Genomic DNA, 14,521 nt, shown 5'->3' with positions numbered 1-14,521 from the left:
TGATACGTGCTGGATTTAAAGAGGATGAGTACATTTTGTTTGATAAACAAAATAGCTGTTGCTAGTCTTTTCGGATTTATTTAGAAATGGATGGTTGAAGAATCCTTTTCCTTACTCTGGAAATGAATACTATTGATAGACATCTTCTGTAATTATGATAGGCTATAATCAGTAGCTTAAGTCAAGTGAAAAAAAAAGCTTTATTTTTTATGTGGGTAGATTTGCTTTACAATTTGTACATTCAGTTCCTTAAACTATTCAATTTGTTTATGCTGCAACCAGAAAGTGAGCAGCAAGACTGATTTTTGCTGTGGTTTGGTCTTGCTGAAAGTTCAGTTTTCCTATCTGAGCTATATTTAAAAGGCAGAAGTAGAAAATTCAAAGTATTGGCAAGTTTTGTACGTTTTGATTCCGCAGACACAAACCAGCTACCTGTAAACAGTGCTAGTTATATTTCAAATTAAAGCTTTTGATGTTTAAATGTAAAGGACGTGCATTTGCTATTGTTTGATGTGATCTGAAAATTTTATACAGTATGATCCTTATCATAGCTCTCTAATGAGGGTTTTTCAGATAATGCATTAGCTTAGAACAGTGGTTTAATGTCTAGAACACATAACAAGTTTTCCTTCTTTTCATTTCGAATTAGTAAAAGGCATGCAGAAGGTTATGCCAATTAAGAAGAGTATATATATATAGACAACATGGAATAGATGGTGTAATGCATTTCAGACTACTAAGTGAGATTAATAATTTCATTAATTCCTTATAACTTAATTAAAAGGGAAGAAAAGTAACATTTTGATTATGTCAATTTCAGGAGCACTAAGGTTTTCATAGGCAACCCTGTAGAGAAAGCACTGTAGTTCTAGGGAAAGAACCATCGATAGATTACTACAGCCTGTATGAACATCACTCAAAGGATGTTTTCCAAATGGATGATTGCTAGTGAGATCATTGATAAACTGAAGAAAATGTCTCTCTCCTTCCTCAAAGCTAAAAAATGAGATTCTTGCCTTAAGACACATGCATCAATGCTATTAATACTGGCAAAAACACAATTCCCCATTAATTTTTCTAATTTGCTAATAACATTTTTAAATTGCAGAAGCTTCCCTGAAATTGGATTCTCACTGTCTGATAAACTCACCATTATGTGGACTGTCTCCTGTTTCTGTTTTCCGTGTCTGCAACTGTTCATGCGATTCATGAAACCTGTCTGATATCAGCACACTGTAAAGCCTCAGTTTAACAGACCTAAAACAGGTGCTTTGTTGTCATTATGAAGGTACCAGTTACAGTTCTTCAATTAAATGCAGTTTCTCTTTTGCATTTGAAGAAAAATGTTCAACTTGTTTGTCATTCATGAAAGTATAGCTAACTTTTCCAAAACTGCGGGACAAATTATTGGACAGTTATGAAATCTGTTAATCTGTTCTTAATTATGCTGAGTTTTGGCTTAGAAATGGCACCTTCCTCACTCAGCTGTGTGCTCCAAAGATGTTCGTAACAGGGAAGAAGCACACTCTCACACGCAATTTTCTTACTAGCTAGCATTAAGTGAAACCTTAGACTATATTTGAAGTAAATTGGTTGTTAATTAAAGTTAGCTAATAACAATTGTTGTGTTTAATTATTTTAATTTTTATTTAATTATATTTAATTATAGGTTACTTGTCAACAATTCTTGTGCTTAAACAAAGCAGGAATAGCACTAGCATACATCTAACAATTGCCACTTCCTTGTGAATGCGACCGGACAAAAGGACAAGAGTGAAGGTTCTAGTGTCTCAGATTTGGAAGTTGAATGCATTATCTTCAGAATTTAAGAGTTAAATTTTAATTCAGTTAGATTATTATGGAAGATACGAATGATTTTGATCAATAACAGTAGGAAGTCTTTACATACAGACAAATAAGATCTGATGACATAATATAGTAAGACTGTTCTGAGGCAAATATGGAGAAAAAAGGGTCTTAAGATTCATTTTGATCTGTCCACACTGAGGCTAGAATATCCTAATCATAAGTGTATTATTATTCAGTAATGTTATTAAGAGTTCATTTTTTTACCCTGTAATGTGGTGTACAAATGTGTCTGCGATGGGAAGCTGTACAGAAGATGCATCCAGGTTCTTCTCATTGGTGCCCAGTGAAAGAATTGAAAATAGGTAATGAGAGAACACAGAAATAGAAAATTTCATTTAAACATAAAAAACATACTTCAGTCAGGACCAGACCTTAGAATAGGAAGCCAGAAGAGTTTTTAGAGTCATTCAAATCCTGACTGGACACAGCGCTGAGCAACCTGCTGTTGTTGAGCCAGTTTTGGAAATGGCACTGGACTGGATGATCCCTCAAAACAGACTCTAATACCTTTCTGTCTCAAATATTTTGTATTTCTGTGAAAAAAGGATTGATATATCAACCTTTAACTCATGTGAAGAAGAAACAACTTTCAGGCTTTCTATAGTATTTTTTGTCTGTATGCTTTTGTATTCAAATGAATTAGAAGTAAATTTGTCTTTCGAACTATAGGGATACTTCAATTATTTGTTATTAAAGTTAAGGGCAAACTATTAGCTCTCTCTGTATGTTAAAATGGGTAACAGTCAACCAGAGAGGGAGTACAGAGGCTGTCACACCAGCCTTTCAGTTTGTTCTTCATGCATGATTTCGTCTTTCATAACCACTCTTGGGGGAATTTATGGATAGTATCATTTTTTGCTCATTCCTGTTACGTGAGCTGAAACAAGCATGAATCCGTATTCACTGAGCCACATCACTGCTGCTCTCCTAACTTTGCTGTGCTGATAGGAAATGTCATGCTGCTTGCTGCATTACGTAATTACTGCTGGCCTCTTTTTAATATAATGACTGCATTGCCATTATTTGAGGCAACAAGAGATGTTAAAATATGCAGATTTTATATCGTGTTTTGCTTGCATAATCTGTATCCATCTCAAGTGCTAGAAATGAGAATTAAACAAAACCACAGTGTTGCATTAATTAAATAAATTGTTTAGCATTTCAAGGTCTGTCCTCAGAGAATAGGAAGAAATGTTAAATACTTCCGACGCTAATCTGATGCAGGAAGCTATTGTACAGATACATTCTTTCTTACTCCCCATACAGTACTGAGTCAAAAAATCCTACAATTAATTTGCTAGAAAGCCTGAACAGATCTTTTAGTTAAATGGCGATTAAATAAGAAGAAAGGGTTCTGTGCTGGGGGGCACTGCCAAATGGCACTGCTGTCACTCATCTGAGGAGCCTGCTTCTTGTCAGCTGAAGGGTCCAGCTCATGTCTAATGAGTCACATAGGGGAGTCTTTTAAACTGCTGCTCTCCTACTCAGTGCAGCTGAGCTCAGCAGTTTGTCCTGGTCAATAGCTATGAGAGATATGGAGGTAATCTCATGGCTTTAATAATTTGAACAGGCAGCAGGTTTAGAGTTCTGATTTAGCCTTGATATGCAATATCAGTACACAACTTCACTGTAGAACAGAGAGCTAAGTGATGTGATACTGCTGGCTGCATTTAGCAGTTAGTAATTAAGGAGACATACAGTAAGTGGTTCAGTGAAAAGGCAGCTCTGTATTAAGTAACAACTTACAACTGCTATTAAACAATATTGTTTACATTTCTAATTTTTGTCTTCAGATTTGATCTCCCTTGAGACTGCTGAAACATATTTCAAGTGTTTTTGGTTTAGTTTGTCTGGAATGTCAGTCTTTGCTTCCAGAACATACACAGTATGGATTAAGAGGTGCACATACATTTTTTGCTGCCTAAACTGAGTCCAAAATGTATGTACCATTAGAAGCCTTGAAATGATGACTATGTAATGGAACCACAAAAGATGATGTATTTTGGAGCAAGCCGATCAAAATCAGGATCTTAGGGGTTGTGGATGAAATTGGATACAATTGAAATGATCTGCTTGAATATGAAAATTAAAGGAAGAGATCTGTGTTGGTTTAACATATGAACATTTAAAATCCTGTTGAAGGTATAAAGGAGAAATTTCATTTTCTGATGAACAGGCACCACAGATGAATGGGAACACTTATGTTACTCTAATTTAAACCATTCAAAAAAATAAAAGCTTTTAAGTTTTAAATGTCGGGCTTTAAAGCCAGTGAGTGAGATCAGAACGTACATAAGGTTAACTCAGTCTGTTGCTTCTGATGCCAAAACAGTTATGCAAGCAGCTCAAAGAAGTTAGAAGTTCTCTCTCAATCCCTTTATGCTGACCTCAATTCAAACTGATTTTTTATTTTAAATGAATTTCAACACGATTGTACCTTATAGTGGTGATTACAAATGGCAAATATATTATCAGAAAGCATTCTCTATAATATAACGTGTTATTTTCAGTGCTCTGTGTGACAAAGAGACAACTTAATGTTTGTTTATGTGAAAAGCCACTTAAAATTCCAAACACTCTGAGGACAGACTGTGATCTTCCTCATCACTTAATTATCTTAATTCTAGAATTGTGCTCAAGAGGACTGAGGATCAGAATCTGTACAAGATACAAAGAGCTATTTTTTATTTTCAGTGTATTTTTTATTTTGTTCTACGTAAACTCATAGCTTTTTGATAGTATAGAGCTGAAAACAGCGATGTGTAGTGAATTTTATCTTCATGATGCTGTATGTTTGTTTTTCTATATATAAGGGTTTTTCAAGAATAAAATGTCTGCATTTGGTTAAATAAGATTGTCCTAGTCATGTGGATAATTAACATGGAAGACGTAGTCTGCCCAGTAGGTGTGAAATCTTGCAGCATAGAAAACTAACGGTATCCTGAGCTACTCTAGGGAAAGTGTTGCCAGCAGCCTGAAGTAGGTGATTTTTTCCCCTCTGCTCAGCACTGAAACAACTGGAGAGCTCTGTCCAGTGTTGGGCTTCACAGTACAAGAGATGTTTTTGCCACTGAAGAGAGTCTAGTGAAGGGTCCCAAAGATGCTGAAGGGACAGGAGCTTCTCTCCTATGAGGAGACAGAGAGCTGGGACCTCTCAGCTGAGCCTGGAGACTCACATGAATCTTACTCAATGTCTGTCCATCTCTGAAGGGAGGATGCAATGAAGATGGAGCCAGGCTCTTGTCAGTGATGCCTAGTCCAGGACAAGAGACAAGGGGCACAAACTGGAACTCAGAATGTTTTCTCTGAACAACAGAAAATCTTTTTAATGGTGAGGGTGGCCGAGCCACTGAAACAGGTTACTGAAGGGGGTTGTGGATTCTCCCTCACTGGAGATTTAAAGGCATCTGGACGTGGTGATGAACAAGTAGCTCTAGGTGGCCCTGATGGTGAAGGGAGGTTGGACAAGTTGACCTCTAGAATTCCCTTGAAACCTCAGCTATTCTGTGATTCTTCGGTTCAAGTACAGAATGGAATTTTTTTACAATTTAATTTGAAAAATGTATTTTCCTGTGTCTGTTGTGAATGGACATTACATGTCTATTCAATGCAATAAAGACATAATCTAGCAAAGTTAGTTTATTATTTTCATAGAAGTTTCTGATAAATTTCTGATAATCGTTATTCTAGAACAGAAAAACATAGCCTGAAACAAGTGAAGGCTTCATATAATATATGAAGCCCTAATACTTTGATTTTGAAAGACTAGGTGGATATACTTGCCAGTTTCTCTCTTCTTACATCAAAAATGGCAAATGAGAAAATGAAATTTACTAAGTGTTATAGTAAAAAACAAAGCCTTTTTATTTCTTAATATATTTTTAAAAGATGGAAAAATTTTATAAGATATGCTCTCCATTTTATCTTTCTTTTTTCCATTCACCCATTTTAACTGGTGTTTTTCTATTGAAATAATTCTGAATTTCTTTTCAAATCCAAATTTGGTAGTAAATCAATGCTAACTGTTGGTTTTGGTATACTTTGACCTGGAGACCTGTTTTGATTTGATTGTTGTAACAACTTTTTAACATCTGCCTGCAGTTTGTTTTAGTTTGTTTAAGTACGTACTTAAAATTGAAATACTATTCTTGCGTAAATAATGTAAAGACTTGGGAGAAGCATTTGAAATTATTCAGTGGCTAGTGGGAACTATTTATTGAGCATCGGATCAATGTCTTCCCAGTAGAACTGAGCTCAGGAAAACCAATGCATTTAAAAGTTTTTATGCTGCAAATCACATTTCAGAGGCTTTTTCTCATACGGTGTGAAAGCATTTTCATTCTCTGAGTTAATGAAGTGATTCCTAGTTAATTATTCAAAAGTAACTACTTTGTGCAGTCTTTTAAATTGTGTGCCAGGTGCCATAAACTGCAGGTTTCAGCAAACAATACATTTAGATTCACCACAGTACAAAATTTTAACAGCTAGCAGCTTCTGCAAAGGATTGTCAAGAACGGTCTTCAAGGAAACTAGTTTTGGCATATAGATTTTCAGCTGAAACAGTACAGGGAAGGAAGTGCTACTTGCCAGCTCTCATCACCATATGTTTTATTTTAATGTAATGTACAAAGAGTACAGAGACAGCAGCTGCTCTAGAGGGAGGTGGCCACTTGTTAGCAGATTTTGAAACCTTTCTGAAATGTCTGTTTATTTTCTTTTCACTGGTATTTTTTCCCTATGCTTACGTATTAGCATTCAGAAGATGATCACTAAAAGTAGTCTATTTTTAGACCACTGTGAGTTGAGGGAAGTGTGATCTACTCTATGAACAAACAAAACCAAATTTTGCAAGGACTGTAGTTTGCATACTGTGAAATGTAGGTAGACTTTTATTTTCTCAGTATCCATTCACAGCTACTTATGATGAAATCGTATGTATAAATAAACTATTTTCTAGGATTCTGTGTTTGTGTTGGAAAGAAATCTGTCTGTATTTAAATGGTTTCCAGTGTGGATTTCCTTGCTTGCTATGTCCACGTTTATGTCAGTGTTGAGATTCACTGTCTTTAGTGGCAGAGAAAATCAACATTAATAGGGATTTAAAGCTAAAATGGAATGAGTTTGATAGAATGTATGGAGAGAAATCAGCCCTCCCTTACACTGCTACTCATGCAGTGAAGTTGACTAAATCCACTGTTTTGAATAACCTGAAGTTCTTAGCATGTTTTGAGAACTGTGTGCCTGCGATGTTGTGAAAATTAACCTTATTTATTCAAGTGAACCAGCATTTTGAAGAGTAATTTGTTGTTTCCTACCTGAAATTTTTCTGTCTGCTGAATTCAACAATCCTTTGAAATACATGTAACTGTATGTCACTGGGTCTCAAGGCGTGAATTCTTAAGTGAATTCGAGAATCCAAAGGGAAGTTGCATCACACTGTTACGGGATTGTAGGAGGGCATGCTTTTACAGTATGTAATAAAACTAATGTACCATATTAGCATATTTTTAGGTGTGTTTTACTTTGACTATGGGGTGTAATGCTAAAATGTCATAGTAATACAAATCTGACCCATGTGAGGTCATGGTTCATATCAAATCTACCAGTGTTACAATTTGTTTCTGAAAGGATAAATTTTTCTGGAACTGATTTTTTTTATTCTGCACTGTTCACCTTAGAAACATCTCTCTCTGTTAAGGAAATCATATTAATTTGTCACCAGGTATATGCACCTTGTCTGGCGATAGAAATGTAGTTCTTAGGTAAATCTGGTCAAGTTTTTTGTCCTCCCATATTGGTTTGTTATTATCTATCAGTCATTCATTTTCAAACTAGCTGCAAAAGTGTTTCTCTGGGATATTTACTAATAATTCCCTAAAGTTCCCCTTTCTGCTCTTTGTGACAGAACTTGTTGCAAGAATTTAAATCTCTGTAGGTTTACGGATTTGCAATTTGAGTTTATCATTCCCTGAGTTATCCTTCATCCCACAGATATTTCACAAGTAGACTGGATTTAAAAGTCTACGCTGAGAACAGGGACATCATTCTGAATATAGTCACTCATCTCTGATTCTGCACAACGTGAGGGAAATGTTTAAGTCACACAGGAACTGATGGCTTAGGTTTATCAAATGCAAATGTTTTAAATGGTGTGATACTTTGCAAATTAAAATTTTGAAAGAACTTTTTCTTCTTTTGGGTCTCATAGCTTAAGTAAACACTTTTCTAATTCTATTTAGTAGAGGAAAATTTAAGTTATCAGCAGTCTAGAGCTCACATGAGTCCCTTAAGTCTATCTGCAATCTTTGTAACACAGGAACTTTTTATTTGGAGATATTTACCCCCCCCCTATGAAAGTTCTATGTGAAATATGTTTGTTTAATAGGACAGTGCAGCCCTCCTCGTGCTTGTAAATACTGAGAAACATGAGGAGTTACAGAATGATTAACATACTCTTTCTTTTTTTTTTTTAACATATGAAGCATTTGCTGTCTGAAGCAGCTGACTAATGTATTCTAGAAACAGGTGCTTCTAGAAGTAGAATTATTGTTCAGCAGGTTCTTGAAAATGCCATTTTCATGGAGATTTACTATTATGATTAGATGTAGATTTACTTTTTATTAAGAACTGGCTGCTAGAACAAAAGGCTGTCTTTCTTTAATTCACCATTAAAACCAACAAAAAAAATTATCTTTAAATGAGAACACCAAATACTCTGTTTGCAGTAAATAAAAATCAATTACGTTGGTCCTAAAGTAAGTAATTACATTTTTAATGATATGCTATCAGAAACTCTTCAACTGTCCATGGCTGACTTAGAAGACGTGAGACTGAATGTACTTGGGTAGTTTTTAAAAATGGGAAGGGACGTGACTGTGTATTTCAATTCAGATTTTAAATTGTCCACTGTAACTTTGTTTTAATTTTGTTTTTTGTTTTAATTGGGCAGAAACATTGTGTACAGCAAAGTTATAGGAACTAATATCGAATTTTTTCTTCTTTCAGCCACCAGAAAAGGAGGGCGGCCTGCCTCGGCAGGTGGGCAATAAGACGGAATGCGGTCTCTTGGGCTTTGTCCTGGATTTGAAGCAGGATTATGAGCCTGTTCGGAGCCTCATCCCTGAGGAGAAACTTTATAAAGTTTACACATTCAACTCTGTGAGAAAGTCAATGAGTACTGTCATTAAAATGCCAGATGGTAGCTTCCGAATGTACAGCAAAGGAGCTTCTGAAATTGTTCTGAAGAAGTAAGTTCAATGGATTTCTTGTTGTGTTTTTCCAAAATCTTAATGATGCAGAACTTTCTGATGCTAATAAGACATTCCTGGCAATACTGGTATTTGGAATATGCTAATCACAGTAGAAAAATGACACGATTCAGTACAAAGCTGTTACTGTTCTCCTCAATCCCCACCTCCTACTTGCAAAATTGTTTGACATATTTTTCTTATCATTGGCTAACATAAAATTTGGATCTTTTAATGCATTTTTCATCTATATTCAATCATTTATGAATAGTTTCTTTCAGTTCATAAACACATTTGGAAAATAAGGATGTTTAAATTTCTTTGCAAGTTCTTAGCTCACTAATTACATGTGGTTTTGGGAAGTAATGGATGAAAGGGTCTGAGAGTCTCCACAAGAAGTTACAGACAAATTCTTCCTGACAATATTTCAGTAGTGAATCTTTGAGTTTAATCTAGAAATTTGCACAAAAAAGATGTTGAAGGAAAAGAGCTAATACATGGAAATACTTTTCAGCAGTCATATAATATACAATCACACTTTCATTTTTTACTGAAATAAAATAGGTGTTCCAGGATCCTTAATGCAGCTGGTGAACCTCGTATCTTCAGACCACGCGACCGGGATGAAATGGTGAAGAAAGTGATTGAACCAATGGCCTGTGATGGATTGAGAACTATCTGTGTTGCTTTCCGAGACTTCAACAGCAGCCCAGAACCTGACTGGGACAATGAAAATGACATTTTATCTGATCTGACTTGCATCTGTGTTGTCGGCATTGAAGATCCAGTAAGACCAGAGGTAAATTAAATTCTTATGTTATAAAGTAGTTCTTAGAGAATGAAACATGAATTGATTTCTTGATTTCTTGTGGTTTTTATCTTTTCTTTTTCTTGTTTTATGTAGCTGTAACAAAGATGATGGTAGTGAACTTTAAAAACAAGCTTTAGTTGATTGAGAAAAATAATTAATTTGATAAAAGTTCATTTAAATTTAGCAGCATAGGTCTTTGCGAGGTAGAGGATTTAAATGATTTAAATTTCTCTCATGGAAGAGTATGCTGGAGAATTGTCAGCAGGAGTTTTATTGTGCTCTCAACGTGGTGACGTGCAAGTAGAAAAAAAAACAGGAGTAGTGACTATAATTGCCGTGACTGTAATTGTGTGGTATCTTCCACAGCTAACACAAGTAGTCTTGGAGATCTGTGTTTTACTAAAACATCTGCCACTTTACAAACTGTCCTAAGGATGTAACTTGTGGCTATTCAGGAGAACTTGTAAATAGCATCTTTGGACAAGGAAAAGCTTTATCTTGGACATGCTGTAGATTTCATGGATACTGTTCTTAAATGGCTTTAAAAATGGGCCTAAAGCTTAAATTCAAGTTAACTGAGAAAATCAGTATGTGCACGATGGAAAGAGGTGCCGTATTATTCCAAATCGGTCTTTAATGAGACTTATCCTGCTACTACGCTTGTGAATTATATTACTACAGTAATACCAAAGGCACAAAGGGAGGTAGAAACATTGCTTGTGACAAACATACATGGTCCTTGATAGTTAATCCTGGCAGTGTAAAATCAGTTCTATTTTACATTGTAGAAACTGACCTACTGAGGGTACACCCCAAAATTTAAAATGTAGAGAATAAAATGCTGGCATCTGCAATATCTTCTTTTGATGTTTTACTCACTGACTCAACCATAAGCATATGGCCATAGCATGCAGCTGCACAATGTGATTTGAGAGCACCAGTCCCAACACCCACTGCAGATGAGAGTGTGTGATTAAATGTTATCCCATTTTGCTTCAGGAAATTAATTCTTTGATGGTGCAGTTATTTCAGTAGATGATTAATGACTGTGAGTTTGCTCTGGAATAGGATCACTGAATGGTAACTGGAATTTCCCTACACAAAAAGAGTATGTTCTGATTCTGCATAAAGTACCTTGGTTCCAATATTGGTCTTTTTTGCTGTCTTGTTGTTCTTCTTCTTCTTTTTTTTTTTTTTGATTTTTAAAATAACATCTAAATCTTTGTGTTTGATCCACTGAGAAATGGTGGCAATGTTAGACATGCAAGGAAAATTATTTCCCTAAGTCAGTTTTAAATTAGGCCTTTATACATTTTTGACTGCTGTAACTTTGGAAAATAAGTGAAGGAAATTAGTATGATATAATTACACCTACAGGCACCAATTGCATAACTGCACGTTGAATGATCATGGATATGTTTGACTTTTTTTCAGTATTGAGAAATGTAATCATATCCAGTAAGTCTTGGCTAAGTGAAAACAATGATAAAACCTTTACCTCTGCAGTCACTGGATAAACAGCTTTCACTTTAACTGTCATCAGATGGTGTCTTGCTGCTAATCCATCTGTCCCTACACTTCACACTGCATCTTGAAAACTATTTTAAAATAATATTAAAATATTCTTTCTGCATGGATCCACCTCCTAATGCTCTAACTAGAATACAGATAAGCTCAGGAAGTTTGTAAAGTGTCAGTGACCAATGGAACTATGAACCAGTTCTCTTCACCTCCAAAACTGACTAATGACACACATTGTTCAAAAATAGCTTTAAGTCGGATTATGTGTAAGACTGAGGGGATGGGTAGCAATAGGATTTGCAGATAATTTTTAAAATAGCTGCAAATTATCCTTTCCTTATTCTGAGCATGTTTTATGAGAAAGCTGCTCTCATTTCATAGGCAGTAATTTCGTACAAACAAAGAGGTCAAGTCTAAAGTCTGTTTAAAGGCTCAAAGAACATGAAGGTATAGAAACACTTTGTTTTTAGAAAATTATCTGACTGATGTATTGATTTTCTTGTAATTAACATAAAAAATTGTAGTGACTTTTTTTTCATTGCAAGAGACATGATAAAATGTTTATCATTTCAGATTTTGCCATATGTTGGACAAGCCTATAGTTCTTTTTCTGAGACTTCGTTTTGTGGGAATTTTTCCCCATATCCCTTTCAACTGTTTTATAATCCAAAAAACTCCATTACACAATAACAACATGAATTTCTTGAAAATTGTCTCTGTATGATACATCTCACTCAATTATGTATCACTCAAATTGCCATTGTAGTTGCAAATAGTAAGATACTGACCTGTAATAAATGATCATATTATTTTACCAGGATTAATTCTACCTATTAAACAGAAACACCATTGGAGTTTATAAATTATCAAAGTGTTTTCTGCAGGAGAAAAAGCATAAAAATAAGAACTGTTATTATTATTTCTGTTTTATTGATATTCTCAGTATTCATGGATATCAGGATTTATTCTGTCAGAATTGGCAGATTAAGTAATTCCAATAAAGCAATCCAGTGTCACCATCCTGAAAATCTTTACTGTCCCTTCTGCTCCAATGTTTTTACTAAGAAAGGCTTGATTTTTTAACTTTGTTTTACTTAAGATTTTTTTGCCTATATGCACTGTTGGTGTGTTCAAATATTCACATATTTGGCATACTGCAGTGTCAGTGTTGCCATGCTATCAAGAGTACTGCATCTGTTCTGATTATAGTGCAAGGTCTTTCTTGCCATTGCATTTCCTTCCATGCATTACAAGATGATGAATTATTCAACAATGGTATCCAGCAACTGACAAGCTTTAGCTGGAGTGTAACCACTGGACACCCATGAATTTTGCATACTTTGGTTACTTAGGTTGATGAAATTCAGGCTCTAGCTTATTCATTGTCAGCAGCTGCTTTTATCAGCCACTGAACTAAATACCTACTTGATAGTTAGCTTCTTTTTTTTTACATTTTTTTTTCCTTCGATAAATCTACAATAAATGAACCAGCAGAATGATGTCTTGTGCCCACAGAGATATGTCTGTTTATTTTGTCAGTCTTTCTTTATTGGCTTTAATGAGTCTGTACTGGTTTATCGCAATTTGCCAAGGTACAGCTCCAATCTGTTATATCTAGGCACTGAATATAAATCAGTTCTAAATTTCACGTATTTGTCACCTGATTTTGGTAGGTATTTGTTCACTGGATAACCTCTGCATGCATATGTAGAAAGGTTTTCTTTGCAGAAAGAAAATTTAAACATTTGAAGTATGTGCCTAAATTCTGCATACGGATGGAAAATATCTGCTTCCACTGCCCACTCAGTCTGCCACGACTCTTTCTTCCCTACAGCATTAAAAAACATGAACAATATTTTAGGCATAATTACTGTACACAGTGTAAGTCAGATACCACCCACCAGCTGTCCAAAAATGAGAGAAGTGGGAGCTAGAATTATTTCCCTAACTATATGTGAGTTTGAGGTGTATTTGAAACTAGGTTGTCCTCCCATGACCTTGGTTAATGGGACCGGCACTTTATGTGAATATTTCTGTTTTGCTGTTTGTACTGTAATTTATTTTTCTCCTTCATGGTTCATATACTATGCTGGATTTAGAGGCAGTCGTCTAAATCTGTCATAACCCTATGCATGAGGGTCACCAGAGTTAAGTGGATATTAAGGGCGCTCCAACTTGGCAAATGGGATGTAGTCAAGATTATTATTACTGTAGAAACTGAGTAAATCAGAAGTCATTTGCTTAAGTCATAAATCTGAGCTGGTTGTATGTGTCCCACAGAATTCTCTATCATAATGTTAAGAGGCTTCGGGTGGCCCAAATAATGTTTCCAGGATGCAATTGTTGGGAAGAATATTTGCAGTTAATAGAGATGAGGGAATGGGAAGATAAACCTCTGACCCTTGATTTTTCTCTTGCTTCTGTCATCTATGTAGAAAGTCATTCTGCCAATGGCACGTTTCTGTGGGTGCAGCAGTTTTCTTCACAGTAGTGAGAAAAGTACTGGTCTGTTCGTCAACTAGGTGTTCAATGAGGCATTTTGGAAAAGAGATGCCTCAACTGCCTCTTGTTTATTAAAGAGGAAAGAACACAACTGACCAGATGAGCCATTATTTCCTGTGTATGTGCATCTGGCTGAGTTGACTTAGAAGTGTTGGAGACATTTCTAGTATCATTATTCAAGTGAATAGCACTATTTATTTCCTGTGGAAAAAGTATGTTAATGAAGATGCAGAAACATGGTGTGAAATTGTACTCACTGATTAGAATAATCATTATCTACAGTACGGTTTAAGGGTGTATAATATTTATCTCTAGTGTGCCATTCAGTCCAAAATGTATAGCCTTTCTGGCTCTATGAACTCTTTAGAAGTAGAGTATTTGCCACGCTGAATAAGAATGGTGGTTGTCAATCAAAGGCAACGTGCTGCCCCCAGCAGTGTCCACTGTAAATATAGGGGAACTTAAAATGACTTGCCAAGCACAACATTAACAGTGCAATGTTGTAAATGGTGGCTCCTTTCTTGATAGTTTCTGTAGTAATGGATGAGGTCAATCCAGTCTAATTAGTGAC

The 14,521-nt window shown here is 35.5% G+C and overlaps 1 protein-coding gene across 8 annotated transcripts in view; it reads left to right on the top strand.

The window, feature by feature from the left end:
- ATP2B2 (ATPase plasma membrane Ca2+ transporting 2) overlaps window positions 1-14,521 on the top strand; it is a 252,133-nt gene that overhangs the window by 191,908 nt on the left and 45,704 nt on the right. For all 8 annotated transcript variants that reach the window (XM_042823423.1, XM_042823425.1, XM_042823421.1 and 5 more), the window contains exons 13-14: window positions 8,875-9,116; window positions 9,681-9,915. In XM_042823423.1, coding sequence (XP_042679357.1) covers window positions 8,875-9,116; window positions 9,681-9,915 — 477 coding nt within the window. The remainder of the gene's footprint in view (window positions 1-8,874; window positions 9,117-9,680; window positions 9,916-14,521) is intronic.

Source organism: Centrocercus urophasianus, unplaced genomic scaffold (genome assembly GCF_019232065.1).
Source record: "Centrocercus urophasianus isolate 14NV4802_14NV808 unplaced genomic scaffold, USGS_Curo_1.0 seq_22, whole genome shotgun sequence".
NCBI classification, from domain to species: Eukaryota; Metazoa; Chordata; class Aves; order Galliformes; family Phasianidae; genus Centrocercus; species Centrocercus urophasianus.
This window is presented reverse-complemented; position numbering and strand designations above follow the sequence as displayed.